Below are 23,723 nucleotides of genomic sequence, written 5' to 3'. Positions count from 1 at the left end.
TTTGCGCGCCAGGATAAGATCTAAGTTGTGTGTGTCTCCCACTACTTTCTCTAGAACAGTCCATGTCAGATCTTTTTGGTCATGCCCCTTCTCAGTGAAATGTTGTACTAAGCGAGTGGTCAACTTTTTAGCTCTTATTGTGCTCAGATGCTCTTGAACGCAAATTTTTACCTTGCGGGAGGTCAGGCCAATGTAGTGTAGCTGACAACTGCAAGGCAGCCTGTAAATAACATGTGATGTATTACAGTTGCTGAAGCGGTTAAGGAACCATGTCCTCCCACTCTGCAGAACAACACTTTTCGTAGCTGCGGTATAACTACAGACAGAGCAACTGCCACATGGATAATGTCCATTGGGAACAGTGCTTGACTGGGCTACCACAGGGCAACGAGTTTGAACCAACTTGTCCCGTAGGTTAGAAGCTCTTTTGAAAGCGAACCTAGGTGTCGGCATCTTGCTCGTTGGGGTGTCTAAGATGGACCAGTGCTTTCTAATAATTTATCTCATCTTAGTGGACAAGGGGTCAAAGGAAGTAACCACTGGAAGACAGACCTGTTTCTCTTTGACATTTCTCTCCAACAGAGCCTCCCGTGGGGTGTTTAAAGCCCTCTTTCTTGCATGTTTTATAACTGTTGCCGGGTACTCTCTATTCTGGAGTTTAGTGGCAAGCTCCTCCGATTGACTTATAAAGGTCTCAGTAGTGGAGCAGTTACGTCGATATCTCAAGAACTGCCCCACTGGGAGGTTGTCCCTGAGTGCTCGAGGATGGAAAGATTGATAATGGAGGAGGGAGTTCCTATCAGTGCTCTTGTGGTGTACACTAGTAATCAGTTTATGGTCAGACACAGTGATATCCACACCAAGATATACTGCAGACCTGTTGCTGATGGTCCAGGTGAACCTAAGACTGATATCCGCTTGATTTAGCCACTGCAAGAATAACTGAAGTTGGTCCTCTGCACCTGTCCAGATGCAGAGGACGTCATCGATGTATCTTTTCCATACTGCAATATTTGCTACGTATGGATTGGATGGATGGTATACCACATTCTCCTCGAACTGGCCCACATATATGCAGGCCAGACTGGGGGCAAATGTGGCTAAGGCTTGCTCCAAAGCCAGGCAGAGACCACCACTCTAGTCAGGGCAAGACAGTTACACGCCAAGATAACCCCTGCTCACCCCCTTGGTAGCTTGGCAGGAGCAGTCAGGCTTATCCCGAAGGCAAATGTGAAAAGCATTTGTGCAACACACACACACACAGCAGCAACACACTAGGCACACCACAAAAGGAATTCCACACAAGGTTGTATACAAAATAGCCTTTGTATTATCATAAACACAGAGTAGTAATCACACACTAAACACTGTACCAACTGGCACCAGGCAGTATTTACAGGGGACCATTTACACATGACAGGGCCAATGGGGCCACTGTCAAAATCATCACAAAGCACCAATTTTAAATGTAGCACAAATAGTAAATGTAGAGCACAACCAGTAACTACTGGTAAAGTAAGGAACTTAGCATGAGATCCTGCAACGTAAAATATATAATGCACAAGCCATATTACGTAGGAATCTCAGCAGGCATAAAACACATTAGGGCCAGCCTCAAACATAAATCACCTGAGGTATCAAATCACAAGATGCAATGGGCATCGCAAACCTAACCACCTCAGGCAATAATTTAGCATAAAAACAGTGTGCCCCAATCGGGGGCACAACGCACTGAACCTGGCCCCAGGCCAACTGGTCTCTCACAGGGGCTCAAATGCCCAATGTCCAGAATGTCCGGACTGGCTGTGCATGCAGCGGAGTAAAAGTGCGCAACAGATCAGGCCCAAACATGGCAGCTGCCCACTACCTGCTGGGCAGCTGTAGACATGATTACGGGCACCAGCTTGCCCCCTGAGCCCCTCTCTGTCACCCAAGTAAATGCCCCACGTCCAGCGCAGTCAGAGTTCAGCTGCCAATACAGCGGTCACCAAAGTCTGCAATGCGCTGGGGGGCCTCTCACCCCTTTTCTGCTAGAACCACTAATGTCCCCAAGTCCCAATTCGGGACTTCTAGAGATGATCTAGCCCCCAAACATGAAAGGACACTGGCACCATGGTCCACGCTGGAGCCCCACTCTGGGACTCTAATAATAGACTTTGCCCACAACATTGCAGTGGCCCGCAACTGCGGCGCCGCTGTGGAGTAATGGAAAGAACACTGGCACTTCTGATGCCCCTCCGGCCCCAATGCTGCTCTCCTCCTGGCCCTGCTCACCAGGTTCTTTGGGTGCTCCCTCTAGCAGGGAGAGGCACCCTCCATAGGCAAAATCAAGCCCCACTCACTGGGACTGACTCGGGTGTTCCTGTACCGGGCCGTCTCCTCTCTTCCTGGTGTGTCCGGAGGCGGGGTAGCCTCCCGTTCCTCCTTTCCGCCCGCACTAACTTCTTCTGGCCGACCTTCCCTCAGGCCTTACGTCAAGCTCCCTTCCTGGTGCTGGCTTCCCCAGCGACTCCGTTGTTGCTACCGCAACTAACGGGGGGGGCCGTGCTCGACCTCAACATCAGAGGCAACCTCTTCCGGACTGATTCCAGGCCCCGCCCGCAACCAGGGCTTCACTGGCTACATCGGGTCGCCGCAGGCAGCGCCGCGGCTCACTTGATTGTGGCATAAACATAAAGTAATTACGCGGGGTGGGCACCCGCCTTCCTGAGCACCAAAAGGTGGGGTGGGCACCCGCCGACAATATCTCAAGGTGCCGATGCGGGGTGGGCTCCTGCTCAGTTTTGTAGCATAAATTAGTGGGGTGGGCTCCCGCTGATTTTCTAAAAGGGGCATAAAAACACAGAGTAGGCTCCCGCTGTAAACCGGCAAAAGCGCGGGGTGGGCTCCAGCTCGAGGCACAAATGCGGGGAATCCCCTTTTTTTAAAATGCTTGCAGCTCCGCGCTGCAGTTAAAAATAGAAGCGCTGCTCCTCATAGTCAAAGTCTGCATAAAAGTGCTCCCAGGCGCTATGTGTTCACAAAGTCCTAAGACAGGCAGAATTAGAGGATCCTTGGTTCTGGGGAGACCGCACCAAAGCGAAGCCAGGCAGGCCAGCACACAGGGACCGCCAGGAAACAGCAGCTGGGTCTCGCGGTGGTTCCTCCTGGCAGGGTGTCCCCTCAAGAACACAAGCACAACAGACCAACTTCATGGGGTCAAAGCCCTTTCATTTATACACCCTTTTCCTTTGTCTGTAAGCATAGGGCTGGCGATACCAGTTAGGATTCGTTTAGGATAGCTTTGGAGCACTTTGTTTGCTCAGCTCTTCTCTCCTGTGTCAGGTGGGGGCTCAGGGATCAGATGCACCACAGTGGGCGGAGTGAGCATGTGGAGGGAAGGCACAGCCCTATTCAGGTCCCAAGTGCAACTCCTCCCTCCCATCTAGATGCAGATCTTTCTATTCACCACTGGGCTGACCCACCCTATCTCTTGGAGACACCCACACCTCTCAGCTCCTGTCAATCTCAAGCCAGAAATGCAATTCACATCATGCAGTCAGACACACAGCACACAGAAATGACAGCTTCTAAACGTGGCATTTCTCCACCAGCCACCATAAATCTGCGCACACCATTGTGCCGCATTTATTCTCACGAGTTCATACATACTAAACTCGACCCTGCACTCCTCTCACACCAGGGATTACCAGGGACTTACATATCCCCCATGCATTCCTATGGGGGGCAGGCCAATCTCACCACATGCTCTCAGGGTGCGCACACACCTTACACTGGCCCACACTGCTAAAGTGTGCAGAGGCCAAAAACTACTAATATCAGGTCACAGAAAAGGCAAAAAGTTTTAGGGGTGAACCTGCCAAAAGGGCCAAGTCCAGCAAGGATGAAACCAAAGGCCGGGATCTGCGTGGAAATGTCCTTAACCAGCAACTGGTATCTGAAGCCGACCACAAGCAGCTCAGGACAGTTTTGAAAACTGAACTGTTCAGAATCGCCAACAAGTAAACTCAACACACAACAGGGTTTACAATAGAAGGCAAGGTAATTTGCCCAACAAGTACTTCCCCTTCTAACCAATACCTTGTTATTTCTTTTCCAGCGCTTTACAAAACCCCTCCATAAACATGTTGATTTGACTGTATGTCCATAGTGAAGGTGGAGGTGTGGTAGGACGTATGTTGCCATTTTTCGCCTCGAGCAGCAGACATCGAAGGGCCAGCGCTACATACACTGCTCTTACTATGTGAGGATAAGCGGCTCACTAGTGATTGTGCTACACTACATCTAAGAGATTTCCTACGTGGCCAGATCAAGGTTGTGGGGCCTTGGGCACAATAGGAACATAAGAGGCCCCTCTAATTTGCATAAGACGTAATACCACAGGAAGTGACATCATAGGAAATGTCAATTGACCATTAATTTTCCTTCACTGTTGAAGCAGCTTTGCAAGGGGCTACTTTTCTGTGTGGATATCAGTGAGATGGCTACAAATACAAATAATAAGGCAAATAAAATAAGCACAAATATTTTAAAGCTCTACTAAGTGGAAATACAATACATCAACTGGGTTGAAAAGCTAGGCCTAGGTCTCTCCAAAACCTACATTTTTACTCCAATGTTTCTATACAAGTGCATGATTAAAATAATAAAGACAGATTGTCCCAGAGCTATACTCTCTCTGGTCTTCAGGTGACTCCCTAATCCACCCTTTATGCCAGTGAAGTTCAAGGTTAAGGCATATGGTTTTTAGCAGGCATGGGGCATCAACACAAAGGGATACACTCTGCCTTGGGAGAGTGACTGGCAAGTACTCCAGCAAACAACAGAAAACAACGATTGTAGAAGATACGAGGATGTGAGGGCACAGATGGCATACACAGGTGGGGCGGCAAATATATTAGCAGGCAGGAGCACCAGAAGCTGGACCACACCTTTAAACCAAACACCTAAACACAGTAATTACTTGCAAAGTCCATTTTGACAGATGCAAAGAGCTGAACTAACTTAAAGATGTAAAGCTAAGATGGCTAGAAAGGGGAAATTATTTGTGTCCACGGAAAAAAACTCCTCAAACCACTGTGCCTGCCCTTACAAAAAGGTGAACAGGCCCACCTCTTGGTTATTTCAATTATTCTCAGTAGTGGGTGTGTCTTACTCCTACTACCTGTTTCAGTGTCTCATATCACTCTCTGTTTGGATATTCATATCTAAAAACAAATGTGTGTGTGAAAACTAGTTCCCTGTGCTGTTCTAATATCCTGCTCTACCCTTCTCTAGTGGAAAAAAGGGGAGGGGGGTTGGCAACGCCTCACGGGAGTAACCACCAAGGGGGTGTGTCAAACTGGTACTCGCTTGACTCCCCGCTATATCATCATCAGCAGTTGCCAACCTTGAAAGTAAAGGGGATAAAACTGTGCACAAAAGAAACTCAGTGTAGTTATGTGAGTGACCCACCTAAGTGATAGGACCTATCCTCCAAAGTATGAGTTATAGGACCTACTCGGTTAAAAAGAACTGGGCTCCACTAGCACTTCCCACTTTATTCTTTGCCGTGTGCCTGTTCTAATAAAAAACCAACATGTTTCATCGCCGCGTTATACATTACCGGCGATTTCATCAGGGTTGTTCTGGGTCAGCGTAATTCTTGCACTTATGTTATTGATTTTCTCCCTTTATTGTACCTAAATGCACATATGGAAACAAAAAGTGTAACACACACACATATATTTCAGTTCGGCCAAAGTGTCTCAAATGGGTATGTTCTGCCACCGTTGAGAATATCTTTCTTATACATTACCAGGTCGCCTTATGTTATGGTGCATACCAGGCTCCCGTAGAAGAAAATGCTTTTAAAAGAACCCCTTCTATCCGTATGTGGGTTCGTGTGTCCGCCCTTTGGTCGATATCTAAAAAGTCGAGTAAAATATAGGTATTTTTGTTGTTTTAATTATCATGCTGTTGAATTCTCATGAGTGTTCCTCTCGATATTTATCAATAGCACCTTTTGATGTTTGTCTCTGTGCTCTTCATATTTCTAGTTGTGAAGCCCTTGCCCCTCTAGGTGCCGGTTGTTCTGTACCATAAACGCGTGTTCCTTTTAACCCCCGCTATTACTTGTTAACTGACAAGGACATCATAAAACATCGATGTGCGACGGCCGGCACACTCGGCATTCTACAGTATTGTTACCCATTAAGACTTCCTCATGTCTATCTCCCTGTCTCACCCACAGCGTCTGTGTGCTCCTTACCGCTTGTGCAGTCTGTTGTGGCCTCCGCTCACCCTGCTCGTTCACGTTAATCGTCGGAACGTCTGTTTTTTTAACAAACCCGGCGGAACTTCCTGATCACGTGTCTAATGCATTACGTAAAGGTGACGTGATTTTCTATACTAGCGGGTCTGCCATTTTTGAGTGGATCCCTGGGTATAGTGTTTATCTGTAGTTCATGACGATGTCTGGTTTGTAACTTTATTAAACCGTGTTATTATTGGGGACATGTGGATTACTTCTGCATTAATGGGTCGATCTTTCTCTTTTATGTCAAAGTGTTGTGATTAATGGTAAAATAATCATTCAGTGCCCCACTCTTATGTTCTATATAGTGGGTGCTTCTTGCTCTTGTGATTATAAATATCGACCTCATATTATGTGATGGTTTAGATTTTGTCTATCGCCATTGGTGTTAAACACGTAATGTGTGCGTCCCTCCTTCACAATTTTTCATTATGATCTGGTACATTTTTGTCGCTGCTATGCACACTGGCATAACTGCTTTAATCAAGTTGAATGGAATTTATGCCATTCAATAGTATCATTCAATCCTCGTTCGTCTGTAAATTCTTCAAAAATCCAGCGGGCTTCTTTTTTGTGGAGTATATTGTCCATGTTGTGCTGGTCCCCTCGTACTGTTTCAATTACAATCCAACGCAGATCCCTGGGTTGGTGTTTTTGATTCACGAAATGCTGTACCAGCTTGGTCGTCAATTTTGCAGTTTTCAGGGTACTGAGATGCTCCTGAATCCTGATCTTTATTTTTCTTGAGGTGAGTCCAATGTAATGTAGATTACATGGGCAGGTAAGTCTGTAAATCACATTGGTTGTGTTGCAGTTGCTAAAAGTGTTCAAGTGCCATTCCCTGCCACTGGCTCTGGTAAATGATTTCACTTTACTTGTAAACCCACAGACTGTGCAACTGCCACAGGGATAATGCCCTGGTGGAATATTGGATTCTTTCAACGCTGGGACTGGGCGCGAGTGGACCAGCCGGTCTCTCAAGCTTGAAGATCTTTTAAAAGCGAACCTTGGTTGTGGCATCTGCTTAAGACTGGTATCTAGTATGTGCCAATGTTTCTTGATTATTTGGCGAATCTTAGTAGATTGCGGACCAAAAGTAGTGACAACAGGTATACATTCTTTCTTTTCTCTAGTTTGTTTCATAAGTAAGGCTTCTCTTGGGGTGTTCAATGCCCGTTTACGTGCTTGTTTCACTATTTTAGCGGGATAAGCACGGGAAGTTAATTTTGCTGCCAGATCTTCTGTCTGCTCAAGGTAGCTGGCTGTCGTAGTACAGTTTCTCCGGTACCTCATGAACTGTCCTACCGGGAGATTATCCCGGAGGGCCCTTGGATGAAATGATCTGTAATGCAACAATGAGTTCTTATCCGTGGGCTTCTGATGGACCGTCGTTATCAATGTGTTCTCTGTTGCGTGTATGTCCAGATCTAAATATGTGGCCTTCCGTCGGTCTATGTTCCAAGTGAATCGCAAGCACCGGTCCAGATTGTTAAGCCAGATTAGGAACTGGTCCAATGTGTCCGCAGTACCCCTCCATATACATAGAATGTCGTCAATGTATCTCTTCCAGAGGACAATGTTCCTCTGGAAGAGATTAGATTCATGATGGATATAATTTGTCTCGAATTGCCCGACGTAGATACACGCCAGGCTTGGGGCAAAGGTGGCTCCCATCGAGGTCCCCGATGTTTGGAGGAACAGTTGGTCTTTGTAAGTGAAGAAGTTGCGAGTAAGTGCAAGTTCTATGCACTGGAGCACGAAGGTTGGTGCCGTGTCGTAAAACCATTCACATTGCCCCAGGGTACGAGCTGCTGCCACCAGCGTCGCCTCCTGGGGTATGTTGGTGTAAAGTGACAATGTCAATCGTCACTAGGAACTGTTCCTCAGGGTTGTAAGTTGTTGTTTTCAGGTGCCGTAGGATGTCCGTGGTGTCTTGCACATAGGAAGGTTGTGTTACTACGCATTCACGTAAGAAAAAGTCTGCGAACTGCGATAGTGGCTCGAGTATCGAATTTATACCCGAGACTATCGGGCGCCCAGGAGGTGGCCGCTGAGCTTTGTGGATTTTTGGCACTATATAAAAGGCCGGAACCCTGGGGGAAAAAACTGCCAAAAGCTTTATTGGGAGCGAGTCACTAAACAGACAAGTAGTAAATTAAAGCAACAAAACATGAAGGATTTACTTTAGCAGATTCCGTGCAGTTTTCTCCGATAAGGAAATGAAATCTAGCAGCGTGGAATAGGTTGGGGGAGGTGGTGCTTGACTTTCCCAAAAAATCCCAGTGATTCGCAGTTTTAAAGTTTTTATATCACATCCTTAGTATCTGAGAAGACACTTGCCAAACTGCGAGGCTGCCAGACTCATGTTGCTCGACTCATATTAAGCCTAAGAAGTAATACACAAATTACACCTGCTCTCGGATAAATCCAGTGGCTCTTGGTTAAAGTGATAGCGGAATGCAAAACCCTTGAAGACCATTTCCATCATTCACAGGTTAGTCCAGTCATGCCCCAGGCTACTTTTGGTCCTTCCAATCGGCAATACAAGATTTGCCACCCTGAACATAGTGACTACCTGCACACATAGGCTCAATGATTGGCTGATCATACCATGTGCATTGATGTACTCTATGGAATGACCCCCTCCACAGCCCCCTTCTACCATACACTCCCTGTCTCATCACCTCCCCAGCAAGGCCAGTTCTTACTGTGCTGCTGAGAAGCAGCAATTTCCCCAGCTTTACTCTCACTCCTTGAGGTTTGGGATAATTTGATGTGGGTGTGGTAGTTTAGCAATCGTTAGATTAAGCATTAGCAGAAGACAGTTGGTTTCTCGATCTATCTTACCCGCTTTACGGAATCCATTTTGTCTTTCGGTCGGCCATTTTGAATGCCATGTGCTCTGTCCTACCTTCCTGTCAACTGCTCTTGAAATCTGCCTAGAGATAAGATATGTTTAGCCTCCTTCAGTTTGCACATGCTCAGTAGAACATGCAGCTGTCTCTAACTTGAAAATGTTAAGATGTATCCACCAAAGTTAGCCGATTGTCAGACCTTCCAACTTGTTGCTAGCACACTATCTGTATGACCTTATATGTACCTCAAACCAATACTCTGTGCTTTGTACCGCCTTCATTTCAGCCCCTGTGTGGGTATAAAAGGACCAAGCTCCTTCTAGTTAGTATGCTACCTCATGCTATGCCGAAGGGTGTTGTGTGAATGTAGTTCCACCTCATGAGGTTTAATAAACTCTGTCTTTTCTATTCCAGTTTCTGTGCCAACTTCTTGTTATTTGGTCTGAGGACTCTGTGTAGAGAAGGGAGACTCCCTTGCACTAGTAGGCCTGGCTGAGGCTTGCTACTACATGGGAAGAGGTGTACATCATCTTGTGCTTGGCAAAGCCTGCCCGTTCTCATTCTGCACTTGACAGTGATCCAGCTGCCTTTGTGAACATGGGCAGACAGACCCTGTGCAGCAGCCAGGTGTTGTATTTTAATAAACTTTGGGATAGTGTAAATAGTGTGTATCATATATGATGCACTCTAAAACAAGCTGGGACAGATACCCAAAAGGACTATTTTTACAAGATATTTGGGCTTCTTTAACTTCCCCTTTCCTCTGGGTGGCTTTTTAAAAGACACCAAATTGTGCAGCTTATGCACATTTCTTTAGGGATTGTTCTTTTGAGAGATGAATGAAAATACCACTCCAAGAGGGTATCTGGGCGCTAAAGCAATCTCCAAAGGCAGGATGCAGACTGTCCTAATGTAAGGAAAGGCCAGTTTTAAATTTTTTTCTCCAGAATATATAACATATACGATTGCTCAAGCGGGGGAGATGCCTAATCCTGTGCTGCTAGAAAAGAGAAGGATCTGCGTCCAATAAGTTCCCTCTTAATTTTAGGATAACAGAGGAGCATGGCTGTTGCAGAGTGTAGGATTCTGGAATGAACAGAAGGAATAATATGATGCTGAAGAAAGAGAGGACCTTTTTATGTGCTGCACATTGGCAAATGGACGGATAGTTTGGTAACGGGAACAAGCAGAAAGGTGAATAGAAATGATATAGCATCTGGGCAGTCTCAAATGAGAATCCTGGCACTGTTCCCAATGCTCTGAAGGGTACCAAATGCAAAAGGTGGGAATTCCAATTCAGGAAATATTTGTGTAATCTGCTTGTTAGAAGATAATTGACTGTACAACAGTCTTGCAACAGTGACAGGTATAAAGGGTATGCTTTTGTGTTGCATATGGATGTACTAAAAGTAGGTAGATGACACACTGTTCAGGCAAGGAGAGAAGATGTTGGAAAATGATTCCAAGATTTTTTTGCTGACTCAACCAAGGTGGTTGATCGGCCTAACTCCAAAGGCCACTAAAGAAAACTGTATATGGTCCATTAAAGATGAAGACCCTGATGTTTTAATGATTTTTTCTTTATCCAGAGAGCAACTGATTGAATCCAATATCAATATGCATAAAACATCAGCAAGAAATATAAGGATTGTATAAATAAGGCTTACTAGGTAAGATAAAGAATAAATAGCGGCGGCCCAAAAAATTTCAAAAACCAGACGTTTAGTATATCACTGAAATTGCAGGGGAGAGGATGGATGGCTTTTGACCTCTTAGATAAGATAAAGGTACGACACGCCAGAGGAATACCTTAACTTTCAGGTTGTTCCAGTTGATTCAAAAGCACAGGATGGGAAACTGACAAATGTGACACCATAATTTTAGTAATATCAAGCGTCCTCTACCTTCCTGATCAAAATTCAGGCACAAATTGTTTAACACAACAAGAAATGCTACTTCCAACTCATGGGGAGGTCAAAAGCTGACTGGCAAGCGGTCAGTAATATAATGATTTTCTATGAAGGAGATGTCAGTTGCCTTCTTTTTCAAGGATTGTTGAGAAAAAGGCAGCAACGAGATGTCAGAAGACGCTGAGAAGTTTTGAGCCTGATGAAGGATTGTTGAGCCGAGAAACGAACACAGCTTTTTTCGTTTTTTCATATTGGTAGGATCCGATGACGAAACAAGGGGAGATATGGGAAAGGGAGGTTAGGGCAGGGGCTGTGATCTCTAGACATGAATATGTTTTAGCCTGCTGTTCCACATTGTTTAAAGTCACTTAAAAAAAACGCAATGATGCAGACAGCGCAGGCCTTGTTGTAGTGCTTTTTTTTTTAAGGAGAGGTAGGACAATAAACTTAACATGGGGGGTGAAGAGACTCAGTGTCAGCTCAACATCCTGTGATTCCAATCTTTCAGTAACTTTCAGCCATGCTGAACAGCATATATACTGCTAGACAACATGGCTAAAAGAGATTCACATTAACAAGGCCAATAGCTTAGGCACTGCCAAGACCTATTGGCTTTGCCAATGCTTGTTTCTGTTGTGAGCCCTGCCGGACGCACTGCTTTTCACTCATGCAGGGGTTGGGCTCACTCCACACCTCAGGGGACTTCAAGCACCTGTCTAATCGCTGTTACCATGCAGAGATTGGCCATTGAGAGGTACGAGCAAAGTGAAGTAGATACAAAATATATCTAAATGTGTTTAGCTGAAAAGGTCTTTAGAAGAGCGATTTAAATACGTGCAACCGAACTGGAGCACCAGCCAGAAACCCAGCCCAACCCACACCAGTCTGCAGTCGCTGACTGAGATGCAGGGGTCATTTTGGTGTTCAGGGCCAGCTCTAGGGTGGTGCGATAGCACTGGGCGGCGAGACCACATCGGGCGTTGACTTTGGGTGGGGTGTGGTGTTTGCAAGTATTTTATGGTTTTAAAAGCACCTGCTGTGACGTTCCAGGCCTCCAGAAATTTTGAGGCAACAATATAAATGTCAATATAACTCCAGTGATTAAAGTTTTTCCTAGAGAGATATAGGAGGTTTGTCTAGTGGTAAGGTAGCACAGAGGGTTAATATGCCTACTGTATGGAACGTTTACCATGCAGATCACAAAATGCATATAATGTAAACAGATCAGTAGGTTACTGTGTTTGTCTGAGAGATCCTTTTGTTACTTCCAGTTTATACTATTAACTGCCCTCAAAGAGCTGCATGCAAACTGCAAGGCACAGATGGGAGAGTTATGTTTTTCCCCACAGTCTTTCATTTACCGAATGTCGGAAAAAGAGTTCATTTGGAAAGAAATCAATTCTGATTACTAAAGAGAACCCCCAACCATGGTGTTACATTTTAAATTCTTAGTTTGTGCTTCTCCAGACCAAGCACTCTTAAACTATACTGCCTACCAGTATGGATGACAAGTGACTCCTACCCCTTGTAGTCCTCGGTCTTATGTAAAAGTTCCTATACAATAATTTACACACCTATGATTGAGTATCTCTGTGTAATGTGTGTGTGATGTAAAGTGCTCTTGTAGGGTGGTAGAGAGGGAATCCGTGGGAGGTGGTCACTGGGTGCTGCCATTCTCGCACTGGGCGCCATCAGCGCTAAAGCCGGCCTTGTTAGCCCATGGCTGCAGGACCCAGGAGACTGTGGGTTGTGCTTGGGTCTCACACAGTGCAAGTCCCAAGGGAGGGGGCAGCCCACCTGGAACTGGCGAGTAGATATATATATATATATACACACACACATATATACGCATGCTCGGTTTCGCAATACGCTCATTTTTTGCTTTACCAGGTAACGCGTTTTGCCCACGAATAGCCTTATTCCAACAGTTTGAGCTGGACTGTACTTATGAGGAGCAGGCTCAAGTCTGGTTTCATAGGGCTGGGTCCTAACTGGTTTGGCATTGTGAGAAAAAGAACAATGGATTTAACCCAGATCTCTTGAATAGGGGTGAATGTCTGATTTATTTAGCATTCCGTCCATCACTTGTTGCTGCAGCATTTTTCGATTTAAGTGGGATGGGTATGCCCAGAAGTGGGTCCCTTGCACGCTGTGCCACTGGATTCAAGCAAGCCTGGCTGATGAATGGTGATACTGCAAAAGCAGTCCCTGGATGCTAGTTTCATTTCCAGGGAAGACCCGGCTTGGCAGTTCAGGCTGGACTGTTCCCATGAGGAGCAGGATCAAGACTGATTTGCATAAAGATTGGTCCAAACTGGGGTGGTGGTGTGAGCAAATAAATGATCTTATGACTGGGGGTGAATGTTTGATTTATTCATCATTCCATCCATCATTTGTTGCCGCAGCATGAAAGTAATGCAAAGCAGCGCTTTGTATTACTTTGCATCTAGGGGGCATTCCATGAGTGGTACATGGTAGTTTCCATGCAACCATTCGTGGTTTATGACAGAACCCCTATCTACTAACAATAGTGCACAGGGTTTTGTGCCAAAACAATAATGCGGTTTTGAGACACACAAAAGTAAACAAAAAGTGATGGATGGAATGATTTAATTCATCTCGGCCACTGGTAGTTACTCAGGGATGCATCCCAGTTGATCATTAGTTTGAACACTATGCCACGTCAGTTTGGACCCAACTATATGCAAATCGGTCTTGACCCTGCTCCAGTAGGAACAGTACAGCCCTAACTGCAAACCCAGTTCCTCTCTGGACCGGAACACAAGCAACCCAGGACCTGGCTGATGAGCCTTTATCAAGGCAAAACTGGTCCTAGATTGCTTGTATTCCGGTTCAGGGAAGACCTGGCTTGGCAGTTTGAATTGGACAGTTCCCATTTGAGCAGGATTAAGAATGTTTTATATATGGCAGGATCCAAACTGAGGTGGCATGGTGGGTGAAAAATGATGGATTGGAATGCCAGTCGCTGAGATTAATTCAAGCACTTTATCCATCAGCTTGTTGTTGTTGCAGTTGACACCTTAAGTGTGACTGGTATGCCCAGACGTGTGTCCCGTGCTTACTGTTCAATCAGATCAATCTATAACTGGCTGATCAGCCCTAATCACAGCAATACCGGCCCTAGGGGCAAGCTCAAGACCGATTTGCATATGGCTGGGTCCAAATTGAGGTGGCATGGTAGGTGAAAAATTATGGATTTAGATGCAGCCCATGGGCTGGCTGCCAGTGGCTGAGATTAATTCAAGCATTTTATCCATCCCCTTGTTGTGATCTTTGAGGCAGGCATTTAAAATGGGAAATATTTTAGTTTTTCCAAACTTTTCCGACTTTGCAAGTGTGCTGTACTGAACAGAAAACACCCCAAAAGGGAAACATTTTAAAGTTTGTCTAGGTATGGTGTTTTGTACTAGAAGGGTATCCTTCCAGTACATAATCTATGCTAGATGTGATTCATGCACCTTTCCACTAAAGTACACATGTGTGTGTGGTGCTAGGCAACCTAATTGTGCTTCAGTCGAGGGACTGGGACAGCACCATATCTTAGTAGCTGTGGCGCTGTCCTGTTCTCTCCCTCGTGAAATGCAGTGTAAGATGTTATTAAATCTAACTCATCCACTCTGCCCCAAAGCTGCTTTCCACAGCAGACTCATAAATGAACAGTTCTCCTCCCAAAATCCACTGTCCTTAAATTAAGCGTGAGATAAGGAGGTAGGAGAGATGTTATGGGTCAGACAGTGGTCCTTAATAGTGAAGGAACTCAGGAGGTGGGTCAATTGTGATTAGCGAGGAGGGGCTTGGGACAACACAAGAGACGGTCCAGTGGTGGGAGGACAAACAAAATGGGAATTGGGAGACAGTGGGACTCAGAGAATGGTAGGAGAAGTGGAAAAGGTAAACACAGAAGGAATGCGGGGAATCTTCTGAAATATAACCTTCTTGTGAACATCCGAAATCAGGTTCATGTCCTGTTAGGTATGCCCACGTGGCCCAGAGGCAAACTTCTGATCAGGTTTAGCGATCCAAAACTCTCCAGTTTGGCTTGCTATAGTGAAGGTATGTCTATGATTATTTCTGCCATATCTTTTTCTTTACCAGCATAATTATCAATCTTGCTAGACCCATGGACTCTGCTACCATGTATGGCTGCCCAAGCGATGCTGTCATATAGTGCGTTTCCATTATTGCTGGAAGGGATGCACCAGGGTCTGCATTCCTCCCTGTGACGGCTCATGACTCCATGCTTCCATGTCTGAAGGTGGCTGCCCTTAGTGTGGAGCTCATTTTCCCTCTCCCAGCCTTGCTGTAATTGGGTTAAAAAATGTCTTACCCATGGTGGCCAAGAGAAACATCGTACGACTCTGGGGAATGACTTGATACCAACAATAGAGGAATGGGAACGAGATATGGACTGGTGCCAGAGGGCAGAGAAAGTCATCTATAATAGTTGAGGCTGCCCCAAAAAATTGGAAAAGATATGGAAGGCTTGGAGGAGGTACAGAGGGGAATGGATGGATACCCCAGATGCTTCCCCGTAGGGGTCTCCCCCACTGAGCACCACACACTGTATATATCTGACACACCCACTTCCTGGGAGGCCATGAGCCTCGGCTGGTGGCAGGTTCTGAACACACCGTGAGGGGGCTGAGGGGGGAGGGAGGAAGGGGGGAGGGCTCTAGTCAGGGAGGGGGGGCTAGGCAGGGAGGTGGGGGCAGGTTAGCGGACCCACCTGCAATTTGTTGGGGCATGACCTGGGGGTAGACCGTTACTATGTCTGCTGACGGCTGGTTTATTCTAAACATTTACTGTGTAAGTACCACTGCACTTCCACTGCTACCTGATGTGTCTTTTGATGGAGCTGTTTTGTTTCAATAAAAAGAATTTAAAAAAAAAAAATGTCTTACCACTCTGTAGATCTTTTTGCCCCCCCCCCAGTTGCCCTGTGATTTGCTGTGGATAAATGCTTTGGGTGGTGCCTCTGCCTGACCTTTGGCACCTCCCAGAGCATCCACCTACTGTATGTGTGCAGGATTTGTGCTGTTTGCCACAACCGCCTTTGAGTTTGCATCAGGGAAACCACCCATGTGATTTGTAGGCATTGTCACAATTGTAGGGTCCTGCCCTTTTGTGTTTCCAATGGTCACATTGGCATATTCTCTAATTCGAACCAGTGAATATCACACTAGAAATGTAACACATTGCATAACAACAGCACTTTTATGCTCACCATTTGGTAGCTTTGCAGACGATTTGGGACGAAAAAGTTTTGTATGTTTAGCGATTTCCAAATCGGGATTTTTTCAGAATCGCTATTTGGTAATCACTATTCTTAATGTATTAAACTTTTATTTTTAAATTAACAATTCTTAGTGGGTTGCAAATCAAGCTACCTCATGAATATTAATGAGGTGGGTCACAAATTGTTGCCCAGGATCTCATGAATATTATTGAGGTAGGTCACAATTTGCGACGCATTAGAAATGACAGCCATCACAAGGAGGGTGGTCTGCTGGGGTCAGGAGACCACCATGTCTAGGATTGCTTTTAAATAAAGCATTTTTATTTTTTATGAATATCCGTTTTCCTTGAAGGAAAACGGGATGAGTTTCTATTAAAAAAATGAACCGTTTAACTTTTATTTTAAAACATTGTCAAAGGGTAAGGGGTCCCTCCAGCAGCCCTTCCTGTTAGTGAAGGGGTAACCACCTCATTTGAGGCAGTTATAAATGATTACTGTTTACCAATCAGAATTCAGTCACAAAACATTAATACATACCATAGGGAATCGCTGTTTGGAAGGGACCCCATAAACACGCCCTCACCAAACAGCATTTCATTATGATTTCCTAACCCTTTAAGTGAATTTGTAACATGGTTCTTGACTCTAGCTTGTCCTTTTTCTGTAGTTTCTCTGGTTCTCTTCTCCTTTTGCACTTCCTCATCATACATCGCCCAGTATTATGGGATGCCCGTTCCCAAGTAGCCCCCAGGAGGAAGCAATCCTTCCCTTGTTGTTGGCGTCCTCGGCAGTCTCCATGAAGCACGCCATACCTTATCTCTAATGAAGCGCCACACTGAGCTTTTACCGCATGTAACGCACTTTCTTTCATATGGCGATCGTTGTAAACAGGCGCCGCTTTAGTCCTATAAACCTTCCACTTAGCAACACTGCAGCGCTACTGTTGGATGTTTCAGCTCCTTTAACATACTGTTTGTTAACTTCAATTTGAATTGCAAAAGAATAAAAAACACACCAGAGCAGGTGCCCGGAATTTAACCTGCGCCATCGAGAACGTAGCAGGACCATTACAATAAATACAACCGCAAATGGACTCAATATGGATGCTGAAATATTCTTTCTGGCCAAGCGACCGCCATGCCTTGGCTCTGTCAAACGTGCTGGCTTTTACACCTCTAAAATCACAGCCATTAACATGGTGCCGATGATGACGCTGCAACTTGTGCTGTGCGTGTTCACTGCTCCCACAGCGGCGCTGTCCTTACTTGCACATCATCAGGCATTAAACAGTTTTTGCTCAGTATGAACAGCATCCACAAAGGAAGCACCACCGTCATGTAGCACAATGATTCATTAAGAACACAAAAACGACAAAACTCCCACCTTGTGGTTGAACATTACATTTTTGCAAAATATTTCTAGATGATGAAAAAAGACATCTGCTCAAGCCAGCTGGAGAGCTTTTATTATTTCCATTAAAAATAAACTCACATTTGAAGAAATAATCCACAAAGGAGATAAGAGTACAAAATATACACAGATCTAATAGAGAGTGAAAACCCGTTGGCAAGCTTCATGTGTAGAGGTTGCTTTGAATTTCTTCAGATGTGACTATTTTCTTCAGTATTTCTATGCTATTAGAGGTATCCTGTAAAGATAATAAAACAGGTCGCTTAAAAATACAGCTATATTGCAAAGGTTGAAACAACATTTGTATATTATTTAATTTAGGTTTATTTTTAGTAATAGTTTTTTGCATACAAAATAGGTTGCAGGTTTAAATTCGGTACCTTACAAGTATTGCGCACAGAAATCAATCCTTTTCTCGTTTTCTCATTACAGCAGACAGCACCAGTCCAGCACATACAGATGCAGAGCAGTCACGTGCACACCGACACTGCACAATACAGAAAAGCCAACAGCACACACTCACACATACACAACACAAACCGCAGTAGAAGCCTCAATCACAATAGTACAATATTGTAAGATGGAAATGAAACAAAACAGTCAAGCAGTAGTGTAACTGAGCAGCCAGCTCAGCATTTCTACAGGGCAAACTGTGGGTACTTACAGGGCACCTCAGAGTTTTTATATAATCTCCAGAAAGGCTAAGGGGGGGCGTGGCCACGGCGCGACCGGAATGGCTGCTTCGCTTTGAAGCTCCTCCATGCGGGCTCCTGTAGGCGGCTGAAATGCTGTGAAAACCGCTCCTCGGCCCCACATCGGCATTACATCCGGCAAGTAGAGCCGCCCTGCCCATCTGGGTGGCTCCTGAGAAGCGGGAACAGTCTGGTGTGGACGCTTCGGCGGAGGGGAGCTGAGGCCGGTGGGTCTCGGCGCCATCTTTCCCTTTCTGCGCCGGATTTCGGGTGAGTGCCGCTCTGGGCTGCGCCGCTGACCCTGCGGGCCCTCGTTGCTCCGCCTGCGGGCTCTCGCGTTCGCTGTGGGTGCTCCGTGGGCTTTCAGGTGGGGGCTCCTGGCTCTAGGGCTAAGTCGGGGCTTTTTCAGGCCTGGGCGCGCTCTGTAGCCGTGGCCTCGATTTGGAGGCTCGCGGTGGGGCTGGCGCGGCGGACGGGGGTGCTCGCTTGGCGGTGGGAGGGGGCTGTGGGCGTTGGTGGTGGGGCTCCGGGGAGGCCTCTCTGGGATCGTTGGCGGCCCGCCCTAGCGACACACGGAGAGACTGTGTATTTCCCCCCTGTGCTCCTGCAATGTTGGTGACAGTTCAGGCTGTGGTGATGCCTACGTTATACACTGCCATTTCTTGCTGAAGGGGTGTGCTCCCTTCTGGTGACCTGCTCCTCGGACGGCTGCCCCCTTCATGCCGGGTCCCTGACGGGTGAACGCAGCAAGTGGTGCTCTGCAGATGGACGCGTGGTCGGAAACGCTCCTTCCCCTATTATTGAACTGCGTGGCCTGGTATAAAACTGCGCGCTATAACAATCTGGTCCTACGCTCACACACAAACGTCTGGGCTTGAATCCTGGCTGTACTCCACTTGGTTGCCTGCCACACACGAGATATATACTCGCATCGCGCTTTTCATAGTACTGCGCTTTCCTTGGGCTCTGCCATGGGGAAAAGAGATCCCAACCAGAGGAAACTGAGTTTTGATAAAACTTCTCTATTGGCGGCGGACCCTCCGCCCAGTACCACTGCCGGGGCGGCATGCACGCCGGAGGGGGGGAGATGCCGCTGCTATGGTTGCCACCATGATGGGTGAAATGCGCGCGGGCTTCAAGGCCCTTGTATGCGTTTTGACACCCTCGAGCAAAAACTTGCGGATATGGGCTCCAGGGTGCAGGCCCATGATAGACGCCTGGATGTGGTGGAATCCAGGGTTTCGGACGTTGAAGATGGCGCGGCCAAAACGCTTAAGAGGCTGGAACGTCGTTGAGAAAATTCTTAAAGATGTGGCCATAAAAAATGAGGATTTGGAAGCGCGCAGCCGACGCAACAATCTACGCATAATTGGCGTGGCGGAGACAACCGCGACGGGGCGTTGGGACACTTTTGTTGAACACTTGCTCATTGAATTGTTCGGCAGAGACACATTCACGGATGGCTTTGTAGTGGAGAGTGCCCACAGGTCACTGGGGCCTAGACCTCGTCCCGGACAAGCCCCGCGCCCCATAATTGCCAGGATCATGAACTTCCCCGACCGAGATGCCGCGCTCCGCGCCGCGCGTGAGGCTGGAGAAGTGAGATGGCAGGGTGGCACTCTGTCCTTCATCCCAGACTTTACGATGATGGTGCAAGACGCAAGTACAACGGCGTCAAGGCGACTCTGCATAATCTTGGTTTAAAATATGGAATGCTGTATCCCGCAAGACTGAAAGTGGATGTGAATGGCAGATACCGCATTTTTTAATCCCCTGCAGAGGCACAGGACTTTTGTCAAGACTACAGAAAACAGGGCTCGCCTTCGGCCTCCAATAATGCACCACACTCCCCTCCTCGAGTTGACACGCAGAACAGTGTGGACCTTTTTGCAGAAACCGGTCAGGGCTGACGACCTTCGCATGCTTAATGGCTTGACTTTGCTGATGTTGTTTCACAATTGATGTGGTTTACCAGTGGATAGTTAACTGGCCGATACCAATCGGGCCGCCTAATAGGGTTACCCGCATGGGGTAGCGTTGCTCGCCCCTATGGCTCATGCCTTATTGTCTTACTTTATTGGGGTCTTCTTTTGTTGGAAATGTTATTGCTTCACGATATGGTTATTGTTCTCAAAGTTTCGCTGGTTACGATCATGCACACATGGGGATTGCCTCTCCTGGGCTGTTGGGAGGCTGGGTGGTGGGTGGGGGGCGGGGTATGTAATGCTTTAGGGGTTATTTTGTTTGTTTGAGTAATTGCGTGGAGGTTGGGAGCGAGATGCTGGGACCATTGCTACTGGAAAGTGTTATTGATTTTGTGCGATGGCCAGGATAGGTAGGCAGTCTGGTCCGTCCAGACTTACATTGATGTCTTGGAATGTTCGGGGCTTGAATACCACACGGAAACGCAAACAGGTATTGAACTATGCAGCACGACACAGGGTGGATGTCCTTTTTCTTCAGGAGACGCACTTGGCACCGTTGGCTGACGTCTCGGTGGCTAGGAGTTGGGATACACACAGAATGTTTTCTAACTTTAGCAGTTAGCTAGGGGCGTTGCAATTTTTATACATAAGCGTGTTCCATTTGTGCTAACTGGAAGTGTCACTGACAGGGAAGGTAGATACGTGTTACTGACTGGAGAGTTGATGGGGTACAAGATCGCCATGGTGGGAGTTTACGGGCCGAATGTTGATTCCCCCGCCTTTTTTCAGGAGCTTCAACTGACGCTGCTTAATTCGGACATAGAACTGTTAGTGATGGGGGGCGATTTTAATGTGGTGCTGAACCCAGACAGGGATAGTACTTCCACCTCCCCGGACTCCAAAGCCCGATCCAGCCGTGTGCTCGCTGATATTTGCTCTCACTTCTCCCTGATAGACATAGAGGCCAGGATGCACCCCAATGCGCCAGAGTTTACACACCAATCTGGGTTCCACGGAACTAGCACTAGAATAGATTATTGGTTGCTTTCCCCTGGAGTCGCTGGATGGGTGGATACACTTTCCACTCTACCGCAAACTTTTTCGGACCACTCCCCCATTGTACTGAACTTGCTCATTCCCAGACAGGGTGGATATGAGAGACAGTGGCGATTTCCAGGAAGGGCCCTGCTAGTCCCGGTTTTTAATGAAAAGATCCGCAGCGCTATTGAAGAGTACTTTGACATAAATACCGGTTCTGTGAGCACCTGGGCCACGCTGTGGGAGGGATTCAAAGCCACCATTCGCAGGGTGTGTATCGATAAACATGTGGGTGCCCTAAAAGAGATTCGGGCCACTCTAACCCGTCTTGAAAAAGACATTGCTAGGATTGATGGGGAGGTGTCTAGTGACCCGTCCGAGTCGACGGAGGCCAAACGGCTGGAGTTGCTGTTGGAATTCAGGGATACCGCTGACAGAGCTGAAATTCATGGGTAAATATCACACGGCGCGTCAGTACGGGGAGGGAGACAGACCAGGGAAGCTTCTTGCGCAACTGCTCCGCCCCCCTCGACAGGCGGCTTACATCACAGACATAGTAGACACTCAGGGCTCCCGACATCACTCCACTCCTGCTGTATGCAGCACCTTTTTGTCGTACTACCAAACTCTTTACACGTCGACACTTACAGGCGAACAACGCAACTCCGGCTCCTACTTAAACGAGATTGCCATGGTGTATCTTGAGAAGCATATGCAGGAATTTCTTGCTTCTCCAATCACCCCAGACTCTATAGTGGAAGCCATTGATTCCTTGAAGGGCTCTTCGGCGCCGGGACTAGATGGCTTTTCCGCTGACTTTTACAAGGAGTATAAGGAGGAACTGGTGCCAAGACTGGTCGAGGTCTATGCGGAGGCCCTAGAGGCCGGAATGCTGCCTCCAACGCTTAGAGAGGCGGTAATTGTGCTTCTCCCAAAACCAGGGCGCGACCCTTCTTCTTGTGGCTCCTACAGGCCACTGTCCCTACTGAATCTGGACTATAAGATTCTTGCCAAGGTTCTTGCGATACGCTTATCGCTCCTGATGGAGTCCATTATTTCCCCGGCGCAGTCCGGATTTGTCCCTCATAGATCCACCTCTTTCAATTTGAGGACGTTGTTCTCTGTGATACACAGGATGGATCCATCTCTCCCTACTGCAGCGGTGTTTCTTGACGCAGAAAAAGCGTTTGACACTCTGGAGTGGCCCTTTTTTTTGTCGATCATGAGGCGAATGGGGATGCCTGAGATGTTTGTGGCTACGGTTGAGTTATTATATACCGCACCTACCGCACGAATACGTCTGAATGGCACCATCACGGACAGTGTTTCTCTCTCGCGAGGCACCCGTCAAGGATGCCCATTATCACCACTGCTGTTCATCCTAGCGATGGACCCTTTGGTGCGGCATTTTCAGGAGAAAAATTTGCACAGAGGGCTTCAGTTTCATACTGGTCCTCTCCTCGTCTCGCTTTATGCAGACGACACGATCCTGTATGTCCGTATGCCACAGACAAATCTGGAGCCACTGTTGTTGGAGATCGCCCGTTTTGGAGAATATTCGGTCCTCCGCATAAATTGGCACAAATCGGTAATTTTCCCGCTCACTCCCTCCACCTCCGAATGGACTTGCGCCTTTCCTTTGGAATGGAATACGGACTCTGTTAAATATTTGGGGATTCATGTTTACCTCGACACTGTCAATTGTCCGCTTAAATTATGGGCGCGCTCTTGATTTTTTAGAAGATCACATGGAGCGATGGCTTCGCTTCCCTCTATCTATGGCGGGCCGGATCGCCATAATAAAGATGATCGTGTTTCCCGGTTTTTGTACTTATTCAACAATATCCCGATACCCCTTACCAAGATTTTTTTCACGCAACTTCGAACACTGTTGTTGAAGTTGGTATGGGGCGGCAGGAACCCTCGGGTATCATGGCACGCCTTGACGCTCCCTTATGAGCGTGGCGGATTCGGCGTGCCCGATTTTTACCTGTATTATTTAGTCGCACAGGCCTCATATGCCTATTACTGGTTCCATCCCGATGCCAGAATTATACATTTAAAGCCAGAGGCGGACCTTGTGCTGCCAGTACCTCTTAGGACACTCCTCCCCAAAGGCTTTCCCCGGGACCCGCTAGACATACAAACTGTGTCCACCACGTGCTGGGCTTGGGATAAATTACGCAGATTGCTACACATTGCTACACTCTACTCTCCCGCCCTTCCTCTGCCCAATTCCTACTGGCTTCCTATCACCAACGAAAAGGTGGTGCAGCGCGCTCTATCCAAATTCCACTTAGACACTATTGGGGATCTTTTCCCGGAGGGACATGTTTTCTCC

General features: G+C 46.9%; 1 protein-coding gene across 1 annotated transcript in view; it reads right to left on the bottom strand.

Moving 5' to 3' along the window:
* Positions 1 to 17,766: 17,766 nt before the first annotated feature.
* PSMG1 (proteasome assembly chaperone 1) overlaps positions 17,767 to 23,723 on the bottom strand; it is a 143,163-nt gene continuing 137,206 nt past the window's right edge. Inside the window, exon 7 of the mRNA XM_078656842.1 lies at positions 17,767 to 17,965. Within this exon, the coding sequence (XP_078512968.1) occupies positions 17,891 to 17,965 (75 nt within the window). The 3' untranslated portion in view covers positions 17,767 to 17,890. The remainder of the gene's footprint in view (positions 17,966 to 23,723) is intronic.

The sequence above is a fragment of the Lissotriton helveticus genome, chromosome 8 (assembly GCF_964261635.1).
Source record: "Lissotriton helveticus chromosome 8, aLisHel1.1, whole genome shotgun sequence".
Classification (NCBI taxonomy): Eukaryota; Metazoa; Chordata; class Amphibia; order Caudata; family Salamandridae; genus Lissotriton; species Lissotriton helveticus.
The sequence above is the reverse complement of the archived record's forward strand: the minus strand, read 5'-3'. Positions and strand labels throughout refer to the sequence as shown.